The sequence below is a fragment of the Phaseolus vulgaris genome, chromosome 1 (assembly GCF_051622355.1).
Source record: "Phaseolus vulgaris cultivar YP4 chromosome 1, ASM5162235v1, whole genome shotgun sequence".
NCBI lineage: Eukaryota > Viridiplantae > Streptophyta > Magnoliopsida > Fabales > Fabaceae > Phaseolus > Phaseolus vulgaris.
Genome location: NC_143498.1, coordinates 53,654,462 through 53,679,141, shown reverse-complemented (window position 1 = coordinate 53,679,141; position 24,680 = coordinate 53,654,462). Strand labels below are relative to the sequence as shown.

Sequence of the window (24,680 nt, the reverse complement as noted above, 5' to 3'; positions counted from 1 at the left end):
TATCTCAATGAAATGCATAACCCTCTTTATATAAACACACGTTCTATGTATGTTCATTTTTATATTTTGATAGAGGATAGTCTTGGTTTGCACAAAACTTTCGAAAGATTAGTCCGAAATGGTTTTTTTTCTGAAATTTCGCGTAAGAATCTCTACTGAGTTTGGGACAAAATGCGACAGATTTCAGGTCAAACGAATAAGTATGCACCCAGGAAAAAAAATTAAACAGTTTCACACACAAACGAACCTTCCTTTCAACCCGGGCAGTGATGAATAAAAAATTTATTGCGAATCTTGTGGGACGAGTCTGGAGCTAAAATCTCAGCCAAAACTCAATAGACACAATGACGAATGTCTGGTAAAAATTTCATAACAAAATACACAAGGAGTAAGGGGCAATAAGTCCCAGACCGAGAGTGAACAAAATCGGTTTTCCGAAAACAAAACGTCCTGGCTTTTCTTCCCCGTATTTTCTTTCTGTGATTTGTTTATGGACGTGCCTCCTTACCTGGGTGCAAACAACATACTAAATTACTTGTGTGAATTTTTTCAGGACAATACAGACCCGGAAAAAAATTGCAGAAAGTAGGGCAAAATTTCACAAGTTTTGCTAGAGGATAGCCTTGGTTTGCACAAAACTTCCGAAAAGTTCTCTCGAAATGGTTTTTTCCTGAAATTTCGTGTAAGAATCTCCACTGAGTTTGGGACAAAACGCAATAGATTTCAGGTTAAACGGATGAGTATTCACCCAGGAAAAAAATCAAACAGTTTCACTCACAAACGAACCTTCCTTTCATCCTGGGCAGTGATGAATAAAAAATTTATTGCGAATCTTGTGGGACGAGTCTAAGACTTAAATCTCAGCCAAAACTCAATAGACACAATGACGAATGTCTGGTAAAAATTTCATACCAAAATACCCAAGGAGTAAGGCACAGTAAGTCCTAGACCGGTTTTCGAAAAACAAAACGTCCTGCTTTTCTTCCCACGCTTAAAGATTAAATACTCTTATTAGAGTACTGGGACAAAAAGATAAACATGTACTGAATTATTTAGATTCTTCATTCTTCTTGCCTTCAAAAAGTAAGAGAGCACAATAAGATACACAAATGTGTGGCAATAAAAGTAAAAAATTCTTATAAATTATAAATTATATCACAATACTCTTTTCTTTGTGCTTTATTTACGGTTTAAAAAAATTGTTAACGTATTGCATTGATTTATTTATACTGCAACTTTTTCCTATAACATTCATTCCAATTGTGTTGGCCTCTTTTTAATTGATATATCTTGCTATATGCATGACTGCAAGTTACTATACATGACTACGGATTTGTATTTTCAGAATTACACAGTTACTAGATACAAACTAATATACTTCAGACAATATACATACATAACGCTGTAATTGAAAAACCTTCAATAAACATAACTTCTTTTAATCACATTTTGCTCGACCTAAATTGTATAATCAGTAACTTTTTTAACATATGTCAAGTCTTTATCTCGTAATTTATTTTAATTTTAATTTTGTTATCCAAATTTTAGGTATTGTTTATCCTTATTACTAAATTACTATTAAAATAATTATGCTAGCCTCATCAACTTTTTGACAATCCTCGTAATTTGTGACGGTTAGAATTTTGCTAGAGTTTTAGCTATTGTTAGGTCAGAATTTTAATGTGAATGCAATATTTATATATATATATATATATATATATATATATCCCATTACTGTATTTCTATTTCTGGTCCAGAATCTAAAAAACAAGTTCTGCACAATTATTTTGGGAGAAACTAAATAAAGGGTAGCTAGCGATCAAACTTCAACAACTAAGATACATAAAGAAGGTCGTCTCATAATAACTTTTATCCAGTACAATTTAAGCAGTCGGTGTACAAAGTATGATTTTTAATTATTCGTAACCTATTAAAAACTTTTGCCCATATGCGACTAGCTCCCTAATTAAAAAAAAAAGCCTCATGATAAGTCAGAATAACAGGAAAAGGCTAGCTCACTTGAGGTCTAATGGGAAGACAGCAATAAGGGGGTCTCCATAACCAACAGGCTCTGTAAATCACAAACAAAAACAGTTAGAAACTCATCACAGCTATGGATGAGTGCAAGTAGCAAAATAGGTTTAGATATGGTTAATTTGGCTGCACTGACAGTAAAATCTGAATATTGCAAAACAACGGACTAGGCCATCAATAAATCACAAAAAGCCATAGCAGAAATCAAGACCTTTGACAGCTAAACAATGTTTTTCCATTCTGTCAATAGTCAACACTAACTAGAAAACCTATGAAAACTAACAGCACAACTAGCTATACACTGTAAACTACAATGAATTAAAGTGACCTATAAATTTCAATGAATTAAAGTAACCTATCAAGTATATCCAGTGACTGATCGAAAAATTATACAAGATTCGAAATCACCACAGTTTGGCGTGATAATAAAATAAGATTATGGATCCAGATTCTAATAGCTTGACAAAACATTTTCCATTTTCATTTCTTGCAATACAATGCAGCTTGATTAAGACAAACACTCACAACAGAGACATGCTTACTTTACATGCACAATATTTGTTAACAGAAATTATTTTTTTCCACTAATTTGTATATATGATTCATAACAAAAGTAACAGTTCCGAACGAATATACTATTTTCCGTGTGAACATGCTATAAACAGAATTTTTAAAATTTTGAGATTTCATATTTTAAACCTCAACTATTATTGTTACCTATACAACAATTAAGAAAAAAAAAATAGTGGAGATAAACTACTCATCCACTTAAAATAAGTGGTACACACCATTACTCCCCAATACAATTACGTTTTTTTCCTTTTTCATGCAAATCTACAATATGTAATGTTTCTTCAACATTGTTTACATTCAAAGTATTGATTACATATAAAATATAAAACATAATAATACATGAAATTAAAATTAATATAAATTGTAAATAGTAAATAGTAACTTTTAACTAAATAGATAAAATGCGAACATACATGCACTATTGCATTTATGTTTCCGCTAGGAAGTATAATATTTATATTGAATAAACTAATAATTTTATTATTATATAAAAGTAGAGGTGTAAATATGAACCAGAGCTTTAAAAGTAAAAATAACATTATTTTTTTATTATTAAACTTGTTATTAACATTAATAATTATATATATTTATTTAATATGTATTATATATAAAATTATTATATAAACAGGCCACCTTGTTACACTTGGTAGGCTTCTTTTAAAGCCTAAAAGCTTACACCAGGCCTTTGACAGACTATGTCAAAAGCCCCTGACTGGTGGACTAGCCTATTTTCATCCCTACATATAGGTTAGAAAATGTTAGGTACTAAATACATATTTTGGACAAACTTCTCCATTATCACTTCTACAAAGAAAGAGAAGAAGAAATGAAATAATCTTCTTGCCTAAAATTAACTTATGCACAAATTAAAAAAAAATAGAAATTAGCTTATGCACAAACTAATTTTAACTTATCGAAAAAGCTAATTTAAACTTTTCTTCCTATATTTATCTTCTGTAAGTATTCATGGAGAAGTTTATCCAAACATACCCTCTAAGTGTTCAAATGGTTAAATTCACTCTTAAAAAATGTCTTGAATACAATGGATGGACTCACAAGTATTCTGGCCAACCCGTTCCCCCAAAAAAAATTCAATGCTTATCTCTTGACAGTAATTTGTTTCTTCCTTGCAACTAAGTTTCAAAATACTTGCAATCGAGACTAATAGAATTCATAATTATTAGGATTTCCAAATCATTTTGACCATATTCTATTACTGGAGGTACACTATTGCTTAACTATTCAATTAGCACTGCTCTCTTTCCTCAAAAGCCCTGTATTGCATTAATGACATGTCAATAAATCTACGCATTTTTTTATATAAGGGTTATACACATCTTTATACCTCCATCCTCAACAAGTAGCTTCAACACTTGTCCAGTCACATCAGTCTGCAAGATTTCAAAAATAAAACTAGTTAGAAGTAGTAGATATTAAGGAACCACAATTACAAAAACTGAGACAGATCACCTTAACCGGATTTCCAGAGCCAAGCTGATCCAAATACCCTATGACTTGCCCTTCTTGGACAAAATCCCCCTAAAATTCAATTAGGAAATAAATACATTGAGAATCATTTTAGTCAGGTCAATGAAAATGAGGTTCTCAAAGACCTTGATGAAGTAACTGTACAATACAAAGTATACTAATAACAATAAGTGAGTACCAAAGAATATTTATTTGTATATGAAACAATCACTGTTGATTATAATCAGTTTTTTTTCCTTTTTTTTTAGTAAAAGACTTTAAACTTATTCCGAAAGCCAACATATGCATGTTAACAAGGTCACATCAGGAGACTAGGCTGACAAGCAAACAGGCTGATAGATAGACTGCGACTATTATGTCTGCAGTGTTACGTGGGGGCAGCTCACAGTGCTAGCAGTTGGGTCCCTAAAGCAGAAACAATTAGTTTCATCACTGCAAATCTTAATAACAAACACATGTGGAGCAAAATTTAAAGGTGGGGTTCACAACGAGAAAGCCCGACGCAATATCAAGTGAATGTGATCTTGGTCATAACAAATTGATGGGTATTGACAAGCACATCACACGTACCTCTTTACAGATAGGAGGTTGTCTCTTTCCTTTCACTGTTCTACCTCTACGGAAGAAGCCAACCTAATGAGAAAGAAAGATTAGTGATAGCAAACTCTACATAGCTCAAGCAAATATAACTAGTGAAAGCAGAAGTTAAAACTTAAATTGTTGATGGCTGACATACCGTGGGAGATGGTATCAAGACGTAAGTACCACTCTCAGAAGCCTCCAATGCTGTCAATATTGGTGATTTCTTTCTGGAAGCATCTATAATTGGATTTTTCTTTTCTGGAGATGATTTTGGAGGTGATGGTGGCAGGGTACCAGGTGCTGAATCCATAGGTTTAGATGGGATAGGTGGAGGAGTCGTTGGTGAAATGTTAGACAATGGAACCGTTGTTGCTCCAATGTTTCGCTTAATATGCATTTCAAAATCTCCAACCTATAACAATACCAGTCAAATAAGGTCGAGTACAAGGTCATCCAGCTAAAAGCATGCTTCTTTTGATGAACTAGACAGATATAACAGACAACGTTGTATAAAAACAACGCTGAGATGATTAAAAATTTTATGATCAAATTTGAATTACAAAGAAAGAACTATAATGAGATAGGACACCAGGCACAAAGGCACCACAATCTCAAGTTGCAATTACAACATGCTGCAATTTTGATTAAAAAAGCATCAATACTATTACCTCATTTTCTATAAGCGTGATGTGATATCTTGAGTAAATTCAAGCATACTTTGACAGAAGTTCAACACACAGTATATGACAGAGCTATAGACGTATGAAGAAACCATATAACATTCACTGAAGTTTCTTTTCATCCTCGCTATTAAATTTAAAACATTGAACTTCCAATTTTACAAAAGCAAAAAATAAGACAGAAGATCACCTTTACTTTCAGTTCAGCAATTTCAGTCTCATCACACACCTCTAATACCAAATCCTGATCATAAGCAAAAAAGATATAATGACTAATTTCATCAGATTCACATTCAAACAGGGAAATTAGTAATGCAATTATGCAGTATTGGATAAAAGCCAGCAAACTAGGGCTAATTTCCACCAAATTATCATTTTTCACTAATAAAAATATCCTTAACAGGTAAATAAGGGAAGAATAGCTATAGACCTCAAATCCATTAGGAAAAGTAGCAGCTTGCAAAGGCTTTTTCTCCAATGAGCCTTGTGGAGTACTACCTGGAGAAGCTGCAGCATCTTAAATAATTGCGAGGTCAAGGAATTTGAATATAAATAAAAAAAAATATTAAAGGGAAGCTATTCTAACCGCCAACTCTAACACAGTTATATTTTATATATATATATATATATATATAATCCTCAAACAGACTTTCTCAATTACCACAATAATATTGAGCAACAGAAGTAGAAGATTTCCTACTATTACTTACCCATGTAAATAACTTTATAACTTTACCTTAAAAGTAAATAAGTAAATAAAATCACATCTTTTGTTTGTAATTTGTAAGATTTTTTTTTTTCCTATCTTCTCTCTTTCCAATAAGTATAGAAGAGTTCCAAAAGATTATCTTGGATCACACAAAAATATAAAATTGCAGCCCAAAATTTTTGCAATTGATTAACGTATCTCAACATCTTATCAATAGTCTTAAGAAGGTGATTTTAAGTCTACCTCAATCCTGTAGAACCAGCTTATAAGGTGAGGTTTGCATTCACTTAAAAAATATAACTTGGTCATATCTCTAATTCATATAGGATCTTCAACACACCCCTTTACGCCAAAGACTGAACATCTCAAGCGTGGGACTAGGGGTGAATATCGTAGCGAATGACATAATAAACCCAACAAGCTTAAATAGAACTCTTAAATGAATATGATACCATCTTTAAAAAGTGAAACTTAAGTTAATTCAACCTCACAAAGTTGGCTTTGTAAGGTGAGATTTGCATTTACCCATATATTATAATTTGATCATATCTCTAGTCAATGTGAGTTCTCCAATACACTACTTCACACCAAGGAGTGGACTATCGAGCGAGCATGGGATTGGGGATGAATCCTATAGCAACTGATATAATAGACCCAACAAACTTAACTAGGACTCTTAAATGACTCTGATACCATATTTAAAAAGTGAAACTTATGTCTAATTCAACCTCACAAAGTTGGCATAGTAAGGTGAGATTTGCATTCAGCCATATATTATAATTTGGTCATAGCTCTAGTCGATGTGAGCTCTTCAATACACCACTTCACACCAATGAGTGGACATCTCAAGTGTGGAACTAAATGGGAACCCGATAGCGAGTAACATAAGGCCCAACAAACTTAACTAGGATACACTCTAATATCATCTATTGAAAATGAATTTCAACCTAAATTAACCCCACAAAACCAAAGATTTGCACCAAACTATATAATATAATTTGGTCATATTTCTAGTCGATGTGAGATTTTCAATATATCCTCTCATATCAAGGACTAGACATCTCGAGTGTGGGACCAGAAGGAACTCGATAGCGAGAGACACAATAGATCCAACAAACTTACTAGGATAGACTCTTGAATGACTTTGATACCATCTTTAAAAAGTGGAATTTAAGTCTACCTTATTCTCACAAAAATCGACTTCTTAAGATAAGGTTTGCACCCACATATAACTTATAATTTGATCATATCTCAAGTGGATGTGTGCTCTTCAACAAATAGAAACAACCACTTCAAAAGATAATTACACTTAGACTAAATAAGATTAGCAGACTTTTCTCATTCAAACAAAGTAACATAGACAAAGGATAAAGACGTAATTCATTTCACAATCAATATAACCCACCATCATCAGAGTTGGATGTGTTGATAGGTTCAGCTGTTTTTGCACATGAAACTAGTGTGGTGCTCCCCTTCATGTGGGAATTAATGTGCTTCCGATCATATGCCAGATGCTGAATGAAAAGTCTACTTTTAGAGTTCCATCGCACATTGTGGATGGGAACTACAACTTGTTTATCATAGGAAGGCCGCATATGGGACATAGTGCCCATGGGATCTGAAATCCAAGAGTCATGATTAAGCATCTGACCGTAACAAAATCATATTAAAAACATTATAGTGCTAAAATATTATTATATATTGAAATTCAACCATTTAAGAAGGTATTGAGACCCTTTCCAAAAGGAATTAAGCCTATTTCAAAAAGACATAGGAAAAAAGGAACACATTTTCTATTTAACAGAATATATCAACAAAAGAATAAAATAAGCAACAGAACACAACATATGGGTGCCACTAAAGTTATTAAAAAGGACACAGTCACTAGTTATCTTGTGTTATCCTATAGGACCTAATAGATGGTCAATTACAGGCTATAAGGTGATTGCAGACCATCGTTTGGTTATTTGTAGAAACATGAAAAACTATACCTAATCAGTAGCAAAAAATAATTCTAATCACCTAATTAATGACATTCATCTAACTTAATGAAAATTGTTATGCTCGTGCCGTGATTCCTGTAAACAAACGATACTAATCAATACCATAAAATAACTTTGTCACTGCAACCTAATTTTCAAGTTCATTTCTAAGGTTAAATTAAGCTTCACATATCACAGCAATAAGGAACAAGTCACGCAAGCTAATACAACTAGTTACTTCGGGATGAAACGTTTCAAAGGTTCGTTGCAAATTAAAAAAAAAAATATATATATCTACGATCCTCGGCATAACCGTGTTTTGATTTCCTAGCAATAAAATTGAATAAATAAATCACAGCAGCAGAAACTCGTCCTATGTTCAGCATTTAATTCAAAACGAAAATAACATGTGATATAACTAATGATATTTAAAGAAAGCAGCAATGCGAAACGTGCCTAAATCAAATGTTTGCAACACAATGACAAATCTAGCGAGCTCCTTCGCAGTTACTTTTCTTTCTAACTAGAAAATCATATACCTAATCCAGATGTACCGAATTCGTTTCCCAAAAATCAAACTGCGTATGTAATCGTTTCCAGTTTCCGTCACACATCGCATAAATTAAAGTAAATAAAACAGAAAATCGTAAACACAAAACCAGAGCACGTTCATAACAAAAATGCAGATACAGATTGAGAGAGAGAAAGAGAGAGATACAGTGAAAGGATCGAATGGCAGCGGAGGATTCCATGGGAGAGAGAGCTGGAGAAGGATGGAAGACAGGGAAATGGAGTAATGGGAGGGAAAAACGATGAATGGGAGAAACTGTGAAGTTAAGCGAACAAGGAAAGAGGTGGATAAATTAGTTGCACTCTGTGTCTCTTTGAAATTTCCGCCCCTCTAATCACCCTCTCCGTTCCAATCTAGGAAACTTTCCTCGCTAATGTGCGCCATGGTGTGACTGTCCCTCTTACGTGGACAGTTGGTGTCTTGGACAATAAATTCTATGTACATTATTTAAACTTTTCTAATCAAGTCTTTAAATTCAAAACTATATAATTAAATTTTATTCTATTATATTTTTAATTAAATAATTGAATTTTTTTTTCAGACAATTTACGTTGTCATGCAATAATTCAGGAATCTACTTACAAAAATATTATAAATTGATAACTTAATTACATTTTTAATTTAATAACCTAATTAACATTTCCAAAAAAAAAAGCTAAATGATAGGTTAAATATATTTAAAAATTTTAAAAAAATCAGAAAATTTAGGCTTAAAAGTTTTTTTAAGGTCGTACAAAAAATCATGAAAAACATTACATTTTTTTGAGTTGATAATTAAAAAAACTCAATGAATAATAATAATAATAAAATTTGATTAAAATTAGAAACTATTTTAAATAACTTCTCATTCTCACGATATAATTGTGTATTGTATAATTGTGTATTTGTATTATAAAAAACACTATTATGTGATAAAAACAATTTGTAACAAAATATCAAGATTTTTTCATGATTATTTTTTATAAAATATGAAATAATATAAGAAGTGGTGTTTCAACATTTTGAGATAATGTTATTTTTGACAAAGTATGAATAATGATAAAAAGACATGTTTAAAAAATGTTGAGATAATATTATTGTCAGATGAGTAACACTAAAAACACCATTATAAACTTTTTTTGTTTTGTTTTAAGTTACGTGATAACACTTAAAATGCTATATATATAAATAAGTATTTATAAAATAAAGTGTAAAAAGATCATGAAAGTAGTAGAAAAGGTTCACTTTTATTTTAAGGAATTACAGCTTTAAGAGCAGTGACTTGCAGATCACTCCTTGTTCTTAGAGAGAAGGCTAAACAACATGAACATATACTATTTCACGAAACTCTAATCTCCTAGTTTCTGTGTGGAATGTTATGCGCTTGTTAGGCCAATATGTTAACCATATCCAACCCCTAATCTCTATTTCTATTGTTTTTCCTATGGCTTCTTTGTCCACTTTCCACCACACTTTTTCCCCATATTCATCACCTGCGAAAATAACTCCTCCTTGCCTGGTGAAAGGTCGCAAAGCACTTGAGTAGCGATTTTTGAACCACGACTTTGGGTTAATCATAGCACACTTTGAAGGCTTTGATGAGAAAACTTCTTTGCCATCCACACTGTCATGAAGAAACCAATTCAAATTTGCACTGTACCCATAAACAGATTCTTCAAATTTCCAAGGCTTCAAACTCACTGTTGTGGACTCTCCAGCTGACACTCTAAGTCCCACAGGAATGGATGATGGCTCAAACGAAGCTTCTACACTTTTGTCAACTCCGAATTCTTTTCGTGGGTTCTCCGAGGATTTCCCAACCGATAGGCTCAACACTTGGTTTTGGACAATAGGTGTAAGTTGTAAACATATTCTCGAAGGAAAATGTTTTTCACCTGCATCAGCCCCTCGTTCCTTCATAAGAGATTCATTCACCAATTTGATAACATCACACCTGCTCACAAGGAGTGTATTATAATAAAAAAAACAACATAATAAGTACCATGTGTCATAACTTCCTTTATAAAATACGTCTACGGTAAGATCTAATTACCAAATAAAAGTCTAATCCCCTATCAAGACTCACCGACACCACCACATCTTAAAAAAATTAACAAGATTAATAATAACTAAACATTAGATAATATGTATTACAGTTCATATTCTTAATTCGACTTAATTAATAATAAAAGGTTTATGATAATTATATAAATAGACACACATTCCAAGAATCATGTACCTCATCATTATACACTAAATACACCGAGTGCCGAATAACGAGGTCTCACTTGAACGTCGGAGTACCTTTTATAAGTATCATCTAAGTTTGAAGTTCAGAAAGAGGAGAAGTAGAGAGCAAAAAAGAGTACAGAGAGTTCACACCGAGAAAGGAGGAACAAAACGACTTACTAAGAAGAAGATCAATTGTTTTCTTGGTTCCAACTTCCCATTCAAGAACAATACTCATTTTTTAAAAATATATATTAAAATATTTATTTGCTTTTTTTAACTCTCCAAATAACTGAAAACTTCAAAAATATAAAATCTTATCAGAAGTATACAAATGGTGACTCTTGTTATTCCCTGAATTTCCAATTACAACTAAGCACAAGCTAAATAAATGGCTAATTGTTAAGAATGGTTATGTATTGTTCTTACATGATCTCTTGATCATGAGTTAATATTTTGGTGGTTACCATACCTTATGTTGTCAATGTCCACCATGATTTCAACCCACTCCTTTTTTATTAAGACTTTGTGATTGAACTGAAGAACAGCTTCCACATGGTGATACTTGAGGGAGAATTGAAGTCTCTCACTAGCTGGATTACTTTTTGAATTCTCAACATCCATGACTATGAGGGGACAATACAACTGCACTTTCCACAACCCAGATGCTGAAAATGCATAAGAAAACAAAGGACAAGGTGTTTTGAAGGGGTTGCTATGTGCTTCTTGTTCCCCGACCCAGTTAGTAACTGCAAGGTTCACAGAACGCATCCACAACTCTTCCACGTTAGACCCCAAGAGTTTCATCAGTATGTTTGATGCTTTTCTTGACTCAAAACCTGTCAAGTGGTCTTTCAGGTTGCTAATACACCTAGAACGAAAATCTGCAGCAGGAGCTTCGTATATACAAACTAGGAACAAGAGAGTGAAGAAAGAAAGATTGAAAACGTCTGAAAGGTTGGGAGTTGAGACAAGTTTTGGAAACCTGAGTAAGGGAGCGTTCTTGTTGGAGCCATAAAGGAGGATGGCCTGGTTGAAATTAACAAAGAAATTGGAAATGGTTTCATCATCTATTAACATGGCGGTTTTGGACTTTGCATGCTTGAAAGGTTTTGAGGCCCAAAGATGGATAGGAGTGTTACAGTCTGCTGAAATGACAAAGTAGAGTTTTGAAGAATGATGGTTTTTGGTTATGGTGAGAGTGAGAGACGGTTGGCAAGAGCTTGAAGAACATATGTTTAGAGAAATGGAATTTGTTTCCCATTCTGAGATTGGTGGAAGCTTCTGAATCCAGCAAAACACATCAGGAAAAGTGTAAGCCATGAATGAAGCAAACTTGTAACTCTCTCTCTTGTTCGGGTGCATGCAGGTTGGGGCTTCACGTATTTGTAGACTCTTCCATGATTGTAGCCAACGCAACGTAACGCAAGTGGTGAAGGAATAACAATGAAAAAGAAAGGATCTTGATCATTAATTAGCTCCTTGGAAAAAAGCAAGATTAACTAGATAGACCACCAATCAAATCTCAAACATTCTGTACGTAATAGATAGTATTCTACATAATTTTTATACTCTGTTTATCTGAAAAAAAACAAAGTGCGTATATATATATATATATATATACATTGACCAACATATATCGTAGTAGGGTGATGCTTGATGAATAAGGTGGTCTGTTACAGATGAAGATTCGTGTATGATAAAATGTTTGTTATTATTAGAGGTAGATGGTAACTTCATCATTGCATCAAATTTTACCTTATTTTGACATGTTTGATGGCATTGACACTGACCACCCTACCGAGGACAGAGTGATAGACAAGGATAGTGATAACAAATCGAGAAAAGCTCTTTACACAGGCAATTATGATTAAGAAAAGTATCAATTCAGATTCTCATTGTTTAAGAAAAGATAATTACATGCACGTAAAGACAAAATTCTGAAATTACTAAAACTGGGATACTCCCAAATTTTGTTAATTTCAACAGCTCAAGTCTTGTCTCGTTTCGTTAATTATCGTTAAAAAAAAGTATGGATTTTGGTACTCTTTTAAAATAGCAGTATAATATTACATTAATCACGTGCCTTTGTGCATAATAAGATACTGATTAAATAAAAGAAAGAGAAAAATATCCAGATTCCTTGCTGAATTATATATAATTAACTGTTCAATATTACAAACAGAATCTTGCAAAGGAAAAGAAAAAAAAAAACTTCCTTTTGAAAAACAAGTTATGTAAGAAAACTTCTTTTTAGCATTGAAAAAAACAAGTCTGAATTATAAACCAATGAGTTGCATTGTGAGTTAGTGTAATGTTTACGCCACCTAAAATTAAGTTTAAAAGTAATTTATGGTCGTCTCTTTCAAAGAAAATTCTGTCCATATTATTCTAGTTTCATTTGTGAGAAGAGTTTGGGATCTTGATAAGACTATAAGAGTCAGGTTGAATATATGAGTTCATTTAAAATACAGTGTTGGAGTTTAATTTGAGTTACGTGAAAGGTTTAATTATAGTGATGCATATATAAGATCGAATTAGGCACACGCTTTGAATTTGATGTTAATTACAATTTATTTATCTTCCGGTTAATACTTACCTTTTAGTCTAAAGAGATTAAAACTTTATGGCATTGGTGATAAAAAGTAATAATTTGCAAGGTGTGAAACATTTTTATAAATAAGTAACCAAATATTAATTTCGCTTGGCGTGTTTGGTGTCTTTGTTTTAAGTGGCTAGGCGTATCCTTCGTTATTCATAAGGATCCTTTGACAAACTTTCTACAGTTCAGGTTAAGTCAGGCTTCAGATTCGGTTAATGACGTTTGGGGTACAATTTGGGTTGGAGTTGTGAGTGGTATTTGGAATCATAGGAATTGTGTGTCCTTTGATAGGGGGTGGTAGATGCGCTCAAAGTATTCGCTTTGGTCGTAGATTTACGCAAAGTCTCATTGTGCTTCCTTCGGGTACTCTAATTGGGTTTTGAACCCAGTGGATTATATGAGGATGATAATTTAATGTTTTCCTATAGTTAGTTTGGTTGTTCCTTAGATATTCAGGTAGGTGTTTCGTGGTAGGAGTATGGTAAGGTGTTTTGCTCTTTATGTATAAGGGTTGAACCACCCTGAAGTGGTTCCCATTTATTTATTTTTTATTGTCGATAAAAAAAAAGTTTATAAAAACAAGTAACCAAAAAAATAATGTTTTGGAGATATTAATAAGCAAGAAAAGCTCTTTAGGAATTCTTTGAAGGTAGGAAGGTAGGCATATCTAAAACAGTTGAAGCAAATGTTTCCAATTAAAGTTTGTTGTCATTTGAAAGAAATGTTTCCAATTGAAGGTTTATGAGATTTCGAGATAAATTATTAAATGAGTTACGCCTACATAAACTTGGCATAAAAAAGCGATTAAGTTTGTTTTGTGGTGGTGTTATCTTGAAGGCATTTTCCTCATCCTTCTATATTAGTAACCATTATATATATTCCGTCCCCAATTATTAGTGTTCCCATTTGGGTTATTTGTAGTGTACACACCTCAACCTTCTCCCATTTTACCACACACATATATATACCATCTCCTTCTCCACTGTTATTTTATTTAGTTTCAGTCATAACTATGTCTTTTTCATTGACCTTGTGACCATAACTCACACCTACCATCCCTTACCTGACACAGTTTAGAGAGAAAAAAATAATTCTGTTTTGGAAATTTCATAACTATAAATTAAAATACTAAATAATTGGTAATTAAAATCTTAATAGTTAATTAGATACTAATTTGGAAATTATTTATCAATTATAGAAACTAATTTAGAAATCAATAATTTTTTTTCGTATTTAAGATATCTCTAATTTAGTCAATATAACAACTAATTATTTATTGTTTTTAAAATTGATTTTTATTTAATGATTTTTTTTAGTGATTAGTGAGTGTAAACCTCACCTTATAAGTCAGTTTAATAAAATTGAGTTGAATTTAAAATTCACTTCTTAATATGGTATTATATATGGTCATTTTGAATCTATCAAGAGGGATTGTTTGTTGAAGTTATCATGCTACTTTTTTTTTTTATCAGCAAATAGCAATGAAGTTAAATAAGACCACTTCAGGGGTGGTCCAACCCTTGTACAACAAAACAGATTTTCTCAAAGAGCCTTTCCATCTACATATCAACCAAAAGACCTCATACTCTCTTTCCCATCTCAATCAATAATAAAAGAAACCCAAAAAACAACCTTTTACATAAAAACTAAACAGAATACATACATACCAAGGGTTCAAGACACCAATCAGAGAATGAGAAATTAGCTGATATCATGCTACTTGTTATCGGGCTTTTATCGAACCTCCAATGCACGAGTTGGTAACATGACACTCACACCAATTTTATTTGGTTTAATTAAATTTAAAATTTATTTTTTAATAAAATAAAATAAAAATTACAAGCATTCAGCTCCAACCCTGGCCTATGGACTGTACAAATTTTGGAGACTTGTCTTTGAGGAAAAGAAAATACTCAATTGGGAAAGAAGAGATAATGGATGTGTTGGATTTGCATCAGATTTTTTTTTTCACACATCAAATTTTCTATTTTCTTTCTATATTTTGAAACATAAATACCCTATCATCATTTGAGAAATGGAAAATAGTTTCATAAATTAAATTGATTTAAATTATTTGAAACACAAAATTTGTAAACATCTTCCAAAATTACATTCTTAAATTCAAAACAAACATAACCTATACAAATACAATCCAAAACTACAAACAAAAGACTTATATCCTTTTTATATACATCTTTCAAAATATTTGGATTGAGTATGTCTAATCACATAGTAATATCTCACTTTTTTAATCTACAAGCAAATCTCAAATTTCAAAATCAATATAAATTTCAAACTCTTCAATTCAACAATAACCACACTTATACACAAATTAATAAATAAATTACAGCATAACATAATTTGCCTTACTTTAGAGTTATTTATAGTCAAAGTAATTAAAACAAAGTGAAACCAAAATCTTAAAAACTTACTGAAACATAACTTATCAATAAGACTTCACTTACTTGTTAAACTAGTTAACAAAATCATTTTTTATAACCTGACCAAATCAACAAAGAATTTAAACACTAAAAAAATTAAGAGATTTTTAGAATGAAAATAAACTTACTTTAAATCAAAATATGTTTGGACAGAAATAATTCAAAATAAGTTATCTATTACACAATAAGATCTAATTTGAGAAACGTGAAAATTGAAATAAAACAAAATATGAGATAATGACAAGTGAAACAGATAGTTAGAAGAATGCGGGAGAAAAAAAAATTAAAAATAAAAACAAAGATCAAAAAGAAAGAAAGAAAAGAAAATGAGTCAGGGATTCACTGTCTTGGATAAATTATCTCTCATTAACTTTTTCTAATATTTTTATAGCATAAATTTAAGACAATATAGAGTTGTGATAAAAAAATACAATAAAATTATTTTAGTAAGTATAATAATATTTTTCATATAACTTATCTATTTCTTTTCACTCCTCCATAAAAGTGAAAACAAATTCCTTACTTTTTTCATTTTTTTTCTTCAATGTAAACAATACCTTTTTTCTATATACTTTTCTTTATTTATATTTAATATTTAATTTTTTTCCTTTCTTTTCATTTATAAAGTTATAATCCAAATGATAATATTGGCAGATTATTATGTTGTCTTCCTAATTGATGACAGATATAAAGATGTTGGACCAAGTTATTAGTTCTGCACTTGTGAAGATGATAAAATATATGGATACAAGTTGCCCATAAGAAGCATGAAGGTAAATATATTTGCTAATGTATTTATTGAATTATATATATACATAATTTACATTAATTTTAGAGGAAAATCATATCCTATATTATGTGATATTATGTTTGCTTTCTGTAAAAATATATTTGATGTATTTTGTTTGAGATAAGTGAAGATTTCATGATTGTTCAAGATTTATAAAAAAAACGACTCTTAAACAATTTTTTTTAATATTGTACAATTAAAATAGTATAATTTTTCAAATTTGATGAATAAAGAGGAATCATTTTGTGTGTGAAGAACTAATAGAATTATACTTAACTTTTGAAATCAAAATGTTGTTACTTGTTTAAGGTCATAAATAACTCTATAAAACTTAGAGATGAAATGATTGTTGTACGAAACCTTACAACCATTTACATTAAAAAAAAACTATTCGATTGACTCTTTACATTATTGTTATATGTTTCGTGTTCATATTCAATGTAGTGTGTTACTTTATACATTAATTTTGATGAACAACTAATATATAAATTGCAATTTACTTTTAATAAAAATATTATTTTTATTTAAACTTTACTTGTATAATTGTAAAATTTTGTACTTAAAACAACCAAATAAATGATAAAAAATTAGAAAAAGTATCTTAATAAATATTAAAAAATGTAGAAAAAGTAGGTCAATAAATATTTAAAAAAATATTGTAAAAAATACTATTTTTTTTATGTTCTAATTCTCCAAATCCGCTCCATTTAATTTTTTTGTTTGAATATAATAGAAACAAGATAACCATCTTTATAATTTTCTGTGAAAACTACAAGATTTTCAAGTTTGGAGTAATTCCAAATTTTTTCATTTGATTTCTGTTTTCCAAAAAATTTATTCCGTATTTATTTATTTCTTGTAGAAATAATATGCATTAAAAATATCAATTTAAAAAAGTGCAAGAAATACTATTGCTTACTGATAATATAATTGCAAATATATAAAATAAAGTATAAAGGTGAGTTGCAGTTAGTAAAAATGGATGAACATGGTAACAAGAGATGTACATATATTATGAATATTGCAAATTAGAACATAGAATATGAGTTGGTGTTATATGGTAAATATCTCCATACTACATATATTGATTATAATAGAGGCATTATATGTGTTGAATTGATTTTGAAAAATGTGAGAACAAGACCTTTAATAACGGTCTGAGCCTTACACTTGTCACTCTCCTTATAAGAGAATATAATATACTTCTCACTGAAATCAACATTGGTGGACCCATAAGTACCATCAAGATGATGATGAAGACCACTGTTATGTGTTTTGGGACCGCCATCCATGATATGAATTGCGACTACACTACCCACCTTACCAACTCATCATAAAACATTTTTCTTTCTTTTTTTAATCTAATTATTTCGATACCATTAATATATAGTCTCAGATTATATCAATTATTCAGAAAAAAAAACAATTTATATATTTTTTCATATAGAACCTAATTATTTCGATTAAAAATTAAGATCAACAATAATTTATATATTTCTCCATCCTCATATTTCATTGAAATACTTTCTAAAGAGAAAATTGTGAGGGAAAGCATATTACAACTGAAAAAAACACTTTTTTTATTGAAAATGAATTTTTTTAAATTATATTAAAAAGTTACAATCATAAATTGGTGTTTTGAACGTGCTCTTATCAAAATCCCAGAATCACTCGATGTTATGATATTTTTCTGATATCTTCTCTTCCCCCATCACCACGTGACACTTCAGTCAAACTTGGAGATGCCACCAGCAGCAGGTTCATGTCAGCCAAGGCTTCAGATTCAGTAATAAAATAGTAATAATAACATTTTCTCATAGATATCCATTAAGGCACAAACAGGGTTACCAACACACTTTTAACATAATCCATCTTATAGTTTTTTAAGAATGAAATCTAATAACTGATAAATAGGACCATATATTTAGTCACACACAACTTAATTATTATAATTTCTTTTAATATTTCCTAAACAAGTTATTTTAATATTTTTTAATAATAGCAAGTTTTTTTTTTTTTGTTTTTTTTTTATATTCTTAAGCTGATATTTTAATTTCACCTATACACATGAGTATTAAAACACATTATGATAAATAATGAATATAGTTTAAGGAATACTTCCATCCATATAAATCGATAAGACGTATATAGTGAAATTTGTTGATTTTATGACTCTTTCTTACTAGATTACCTTTTTTTTTTCTTTCAAAATGAAACAAATATGAATTATTATTAATTTATATGAAGTATAACAGTAATTGTATCTCAATTACTATATCTCCTAGTAATAATGACTGGTTTCTGATATCACTTTCTCTATATTAAATCTTGTATACTTAATATAAATATTAATATAATATACAGATCACAATAATGAATTATTAGAAATTATAAAATTAACAAAATAAGTTAAATAGTGTATTATAAAATGAATATAAGATAATGTTTATTGTATGCAGAGAGAACTATTAACTATATGCCTCTTAATATATTAATCATTTTTAACATTGTTTATTACCGAGTTCAATTTATTAAAGATTATAAAATATTATCACTCTTATATTTTATAACTTATAATAAATTAATATGCATCAAGTAATTGGTCTGAAACTACCTTAGTTTTTACAAATCTAAGGTTAATATTTTTTAACATTTTCAATGGAAGCATGAAAGCATGGGAGGATGAGGAGGATGATGGAGCCGTTGGAGGTGGAGGGGCGCGGGTTCTGCAATAAAAGAATAGCGCGCCATCATCTTAACTTAACCCTTTCAACAAATCCAATCACCACTTTACTAATACTAATGCTCCTCAATGGTTTCAACTTACAAGGAAAACTAGCCGTTACTCACTGTTTCTTGCAAACAAACACCATCTCTGAACTTAGCATTCATTCTCTCTCTCTCTCTCACGCTCTCAACCCCCGCGGCACCTACACTTCTTTATGTCGTCACGTGATCCTTCTCTCTCTTTCTCTCTCTCCTCACTACAAAAACCATCCTTCAACTGTTCCTCTCTATCTCCACATCACTTCCAACACACTCTCTTTCACTTCCACTCATTCAAAAACATCTCTTTTCGTTATGGTAGTGGAGAAAACCAACCTTAACTCTTGTCAGTTTTCACAACATGAAGACCATGTTTCTGACAAGAAGAAAGAAAGATGGAAGAAGACTCCTTCGAGTTGTTTTTTGTTTCTCTTCTGGGTGTGGACTCTGCTTCTCTCCACATGTTTCAAACCAGTTTTGTGTGAAGATGAGGGCTGGGATGGAGTGGTTGTGACAGCATCAAACTTGTTAGCACTTGAAGCGTTCAAGCAGGAGTTAGTTGATCCTGAAGGGTTCTTGCGGAGCTGGAATGACAGTGGCTTTGGAGCTTGTTCCGGAGGTTGGGTTGGTATCAAGTGTGCTAAGGGAGAGGTTATTGTGATCCAGCTTCCGTGGAAGGGATTGAAGGGGCGTATCACTGATAAAATTGGCCAGCTTCAAGGTCTTAGGAAGCTCAGTCTTCATGATAATCAAATTGGTGGTTCAATCCCTTCCACTTTTGGACTTCTTCCTAACCTTAGAGGTGTTCAGTTATTCAACAATAGGCTAACAGGTTCCATCCCTTCTTCCTTAGGTTACTGCCCTTTGCTTCAGTCTCTTGACCTCAGCAACAACTTCCTCACAGGACCAATCCCTTATAGTCTTGCCAATTCCACCAAACTTTATTGGCTTAACTTGAGTTTTAACTCCTTTTCTGGTCCCTTACCAGCTAGCCTAACTCACTCACTTTCCCTCACATTCCTTTCTCTTCAACATAATAATCTATCTGGTCCCCTTCCTAACTCTTGGGGTGGTGGGAGTTCCAAGAATGATGAGTTCTTTAGGCTTCGAAATTTGATCCTAGATCATAACTTTTTCACTGGAAACGTTCCTTCTTCTTTGGGTGGCTTAAGAGAACTGAATGAAATTTCCCTTAGTAATAATAGTTTTAGTGGAGCTATACCGAATGAAATAGGAACTCTTTCTCAGCTTAAGACACTAGACATTTCAAATAATGCCTTGAATGGGAGCTTGCCCGCTACCCTCTCTAATTTATCCTCGCTTACACTTCTGAATGTTGAGAACAACCTCATTGAAAATCAAATCCCTGGAACTTTAGGGAGTTTGCACAATCTTTCTGTTCTAATTTTGAGTAGAAACCAATTTACAGGGCATATTCCTTCAAGTATTGCAAGCATTTCCACTCTTCGGCAGCTTGATTTTTCACTGAATAATCTCAGTGGAGAAATTCCAGTCTCCTTTAACAGTCAACGTAGTCTTGATCTCTTCAATGTTTCTTACAACAGCCTCTCAGGTTCTGTTCCCCTTCTACTTGCCAGGAAATTCAACTCAAGCTCATTTGTGGGAAATATTCAACTATGTGGATACAGCCCCTCAACACCATGTCCTTCACAAGCTCCATCAGAAGGAGTCATTGCTCCACCTCATGAAATGTCAAAACACCACCATCATAGGAAGCTAAGTACCAAAGACATTATTCTCATTGTAGCAGGACTTCTTCTCATAGTCCTCATCGTACTTTGTTGCGTCCTTCTCTTCTGTCTGATCAGAAAGAGATCAACATCAAAGACCGAGAAGGGCAGAGGTGCAGGGAGAACTGGCACAATGAGGACAGAAAAAGGAATCCCTCCTGTTGCTGCTGGTGATATTGAAGCAGGTGGGGAGGCTGGAGGGAAACTAGTCCATTTTGATGGACCGATAGCTTTTACAGCTGACGATTTATTGTGTGCAACAGCTGAGATAATGGGAAAGAGCACCTATGGAACTGTGTATAAGGCTATATTGGAGGATGGAAGTCAAGTTGCAGTAAAGAGATTGAGGGAAAAGATTGCTAAAGGTCCGAGAGAATTTGAATCAGAAGTCAGTGTTCTAGGAAAAATTAGACACCCCAATGTTTTGGCTCTGAGGGCGTATTACTTGGGACCCAAAGGGGAGAAGCTTCTGGTTTTTGATTACATGCCTAAAGGAAGTGTTGCTTCTTTCCTACACGGTAAGTTTGGTATTTCAAATAGGGGAAAACTACATTTTTTGTGTGTTTTTCTCTTATTATGATCATATTTTTTTCATTGATATAGCTTACAATAAGTCAAACATTTGCAGGTAGTGGAACTGAAACATCCATTGATTGGCAAACAAGGATGAAAATAGCACAGGACATGGCTCGTGGATTGTTGTACCTCCATTCCCAGGAGAACATTATACATGGAAACCTCACATCCAGCAATGTATTGCTTGACGAGAATACAAATGCTAAAATAGCAGATTTTGGTCTTTCTAGGCTGATGACAGCTGCTGCTAACACCAACGTGATAGCTACTGCAGGAGCATTGGGATACAGGGCACCAGAACTCTCAAAGCTGAAGAAAGCCAACTCCAAAACCGATATCTATAGTCTAGGTGTGATCTTGTTAGAACTCCTAACGAGGAAGTCACCTGGGGTGTCTATGAATGGAGTAGATTTACCTCAGTGGGTTGCCTCTATTGTGAAAGAGGAGTGGACAAATGAGGTTTTTGATGCAGACTTAATGAGAGATGCTTCAACAGTTGGCGATGAGTTGCTAAATACATTGAAGCTCGCTTTGCACTGTGTTGATCCTTCTCCATCAGCACGACCAGAAGTTCATCAAGTGCTGCAGCAGCTGGAAGAGATTAGAGCAGAGAGATCAGTGACAGCAAGTCCTGGGGATGATTCTATAATATAGGACAAATTTTGCATTCATTTTTTTGCCTTCAATATTAAATGTTCTACAATTCTTTCATTCTTATATTAATTTTGGCCGTTTGAAAATGGTGGAGTTTGCACGTACTACATACTACAATAAGGTGGCTTCCCTCTGCCCCAAGTTGTGTGTAATTATGTTTCCTCCCAAGGCACGTAATAGAGAGCATCATTGTTTCTTCTGCAAGATTCTCTCAGCTGCTATTTTCTATCCCCTGCCCATAAATGCGTTATATAGAAACGTAACTGCTGTTTTTTTCGAATATTTCAATGTTCATTTCTTATATACACAGCGACATGTTTTAAAACTATACCAAGTGATTGGAGATACAACTTCGAACATCTCCAATAATTACGACGTTAAAAGCACATTTTTTGTTTGTTTCTTGTCCCATTTTAAGTAATTTAATCGTAGTCATAATTTAATTCACTATTATATTTTATAAGGAACTAATCTTTTTACATTTTTAAGCACCTTTGATTTAAACAATTCTTCGTCACAATATATATGATAGGAAGGAAAATAAATTGTCTACTGCTCAGTACCGAATTATATTTTGAATTATAAATTTTGTTATATATTTTTGTTTTATATTTTGGATTCTACATTTTTACAATACAATTTTTTTATACAAAATTTAGAATATAAAATAAAAAATGCATTCTATAAACATATTACAATCTATTACCCTAATAAAAAAATACATTTTAAATATGAAAATACATACCAAAATATGTGACCTATAATGCCTTAATACATTTTAGATTGTTCATCCCGAAAGGTATTTTCAATTCTAAAAAAATATACCATATTATACAATCTATTACGAAGTGTACTTTAAGTCTAACTCAATCCCATAAAACGTATTAATATATTTCAAAATGTAAATTCTATAAAATATTTTTCAGATCTAAAAGATTTTTTAAAGTATTTTTTCATTTAATTTTTTAAATAAACTTTTTACTTTAAAAACTCATCTATGAGACTCTTGGTGATATTTTAGTCCTATGGACTTTTTTTATATGGACTTTTTGGTCATAGGGACATTTTTTTTTTGGCCCCGATCCATGTGGACTAGGGTGGGTTAAACCCAATTGATAGGTCAAAACAATGGCACTATAAAATGAAGAATACTTTTAGCAAAAACAAAATAAAAAAATGAGAGCCTTATAGTACCAACCAAATTCACTTACAAACACTTCTAAAGATGCCATCGATAATACGAAGATAAAAGAATATACAGTGATAAGAGACAAATCATGAGACTATGTTTTAAAATATTTTTTTCTAAAAACATAATTACTGTTTTGTAAAATTAAATTACTTATAAACCCACGAGTCAATCTAATCAGTCTAACCTAATTAAGCTCAATTAAATGACAAGCTAAATAGATCGAAAAAAATATTCGACTCAATTTATATAATAATTTATTTGGCCCGATCCAGATTGTATTATGGATTGTTTAGGATTATTTTCCGATCTAACTTTTTTTTGTAGGGTTATATTGTTAAAGCGTTAAAATTCGTCCAAACAAATTTTAGTTTTTATTATAACTAATGTTTAGTAACCAGATTTGAATTTAACTTGTAGTAGTTAAGATTTTTGTTTAGCTTAATTGACTTGGCTATTGGTATATATAAATTAGAAAGGTGTTGAGTTGAGTCTATATGGCAAAGCTGGGTGAAGGCCTAGTTCACTTTGCAACCCTTTGTGGTACCAATTAATTAGGCAACCTTTTGGTCCTTTGTGGTACCAAAACTTTGTAAACCATTATAGTGACTTTCGACCATTGTGAAGACTATCACTGAAACCCACTATGGAAACTCAAATGGCTCACCAAAAGTTTCTACACCATTATAGCGACACACCACCTCCTCTATTCACCCTCTAAGTGAACACTATCACTCAAACCTAACTACCTATCATACCTAGCTACCTATCATACCTTCATCTATTTTTTTTTTTTATCGACAAAGAAAAATAAAAGAAAAATAAATAAATGTAATCTATTTAAGGAGTGATTCAACCCTTATACACCGTATAAACCATAAACAATCTAACATACAATGCTACCACAAGAGTTAGTTCTCCTCAAAGACAAAAAAAGCATCTAACCAAACTAAACCTTGTATAAGATTCTAGGCTCCAATTTGAGAAAGAGAAGCCCATAAAAGAGAGTTTTTGATGTGATCAAAGACCAAATCTTTAATTGTGTCAAAGAGAAAATTTCATAATAGTCAATCACTCTACTTTA

The 24,680-nt window shown here is 31.9% G+C and overlaps 3 protein-coding genes across 5 annotated transcripts; 1 reads left to right on the top strand and 2 right to left on the bottom strand.

The window, feature by feature from the left end:
- Positions 1 to 1,839: 1,839 nt before the first annotated feature.
- LOC137815113 (biotin/lipoyl attachment domain-containing protein) lies at positions 1,840 to 9,039 on the bottom strand. 3 transcript variants are annotated; one of them, XM_068618158.2, is made up of 9 exons: positions 8,767 to 9,039; positions 7,472 to 7,684; positions 5,788 to 5,864; positions 5,548 to 5,601; positions 4,832 to 5,089; positions 4,666 to 4,728; positions 4,078 to 4,146; positions 3,953 to 3,998; positions 1,840 to 2,071 (listed from the first exon to the last, which is right to left on the bottom strand). In XM_068618158.2, the coding sequence occupies exons 1-9, from the start codon at positions 8,798 to 8,800 to the stop codon at positions 2,016 to 2,018; spliced, it is 870 nt and encodes a 289-aa protein (XP_068474259.1). In that variant the 5' UTR covers positions 8,801 to 9,039; the 3' UTR covers positions 1,840 to 2,015. The 3 variants fall into 3 exon arrangements, with proteins under 3 accessions (XP_068474259.1, XP_068474260.1, XP_068474258.1); XM_068618159.2 differs by having other exon boundaries at positions 5,788 to 5,855; XM_068618157.2 differs by having other exon boundaries at positions 5,788 to 5,873; positions 8,767 to 8,991.
- A 735-nt stretch (positions 9,040 to 9,774) lies between these two features.
- LOC137815112 (uncharacterized) lies at positions 9,775 to 12,410 on the bottom strand. Its single transcript, XM_068618156.2, has 2 exons — positions 11,300 to 12,410; positions 9,775 to 10,552 (listed from the first exon to the last, which is right to left on the bottom strand). The coding sequence occupies exons 1-2, from the start codon at positions 12,190 to 12,192 to the stop codon at positions 9,913 to 9,915; spliced, it is 1,533 nt and encodes a 510-aa protein (XP_068474257.1). The 5' UTR covers positions 12,193 to 12,410; the 3' UTR covers positions 9,775 to 9,912.
- Positions 12,411 to 19,462: 7,052 nt separating this feature from the next.
- LOC137815111 (putative leucine-rich repeat receptor-like protein kinase IMK3) lies at positions 19,463 to 22,611 on the top strand. The gene is made up of 2 exons (XM_068618155.2): positions 19,463 to 21,695; positions 21,806 to 22,611. Exons 1-2 carry the CDS (start codon positions 19,463 to 19,465, stop codon positions 22,405 to 22,407), a joined length of 2,835 nt encoding a protein of 944 aa, XP_068474256.2. The 3' UTR covers positions 22,408 to 22,611.
- Positions 22,612 to 24,680: the final 2,069 nt, after the last annotated feature.

Bases quoted from the DNA above. Each gene is read 5' to 3' on its own strand.
- LOC137815113 (XM_068618157.2), bottom strand. From the start codon at position 8,800: ATGGAATCCTCCGCTGCCATTCGATCCTTTCACT. The intron at 5,874-7,471 runs GTGGGTTATATT...CAATTATTTAAG, and splicing joins CACATCCAACTCTGATGATG to ATGCTGCAGCTTCTCCAGGT. The intron at 4,147-4,665 runs GTACGTGTGATG...ATTGAATTTTAG, and splicing joins AACCTCCTATCTGTAAAGAG to GGGGATTTTGTCCAAGAAGG.
- LOC137815112 (XM_068618156.2), bottom strand. From the start codon at position 12,192: ATGCACCCGAACAAGAGAGAGAGTTACAAGTTTGCTTCATTCATGGCT. The intron at 10,553-11,299 runs GTATGGTAACCA...CCTTGTGAGCAG, and splicing joins GTGGACATTGACAACATAAG to GTGTGATGTTATCAAATTGG.
- LOC137815111 (XM_068618155.2), top strand. From the start codon at position 19,463: ATGCTCCTCAATGGTTTCAACTTACAAGGAAAACTAGCCGTTACTCAC. The intron at 21,696-21,805 runs GTAAGTTTGGTA...AAACATTTGCAG, and splicing joins TGTTGCTTCTTTCCTACACG to GTAGTGGAACTGAAACATCC.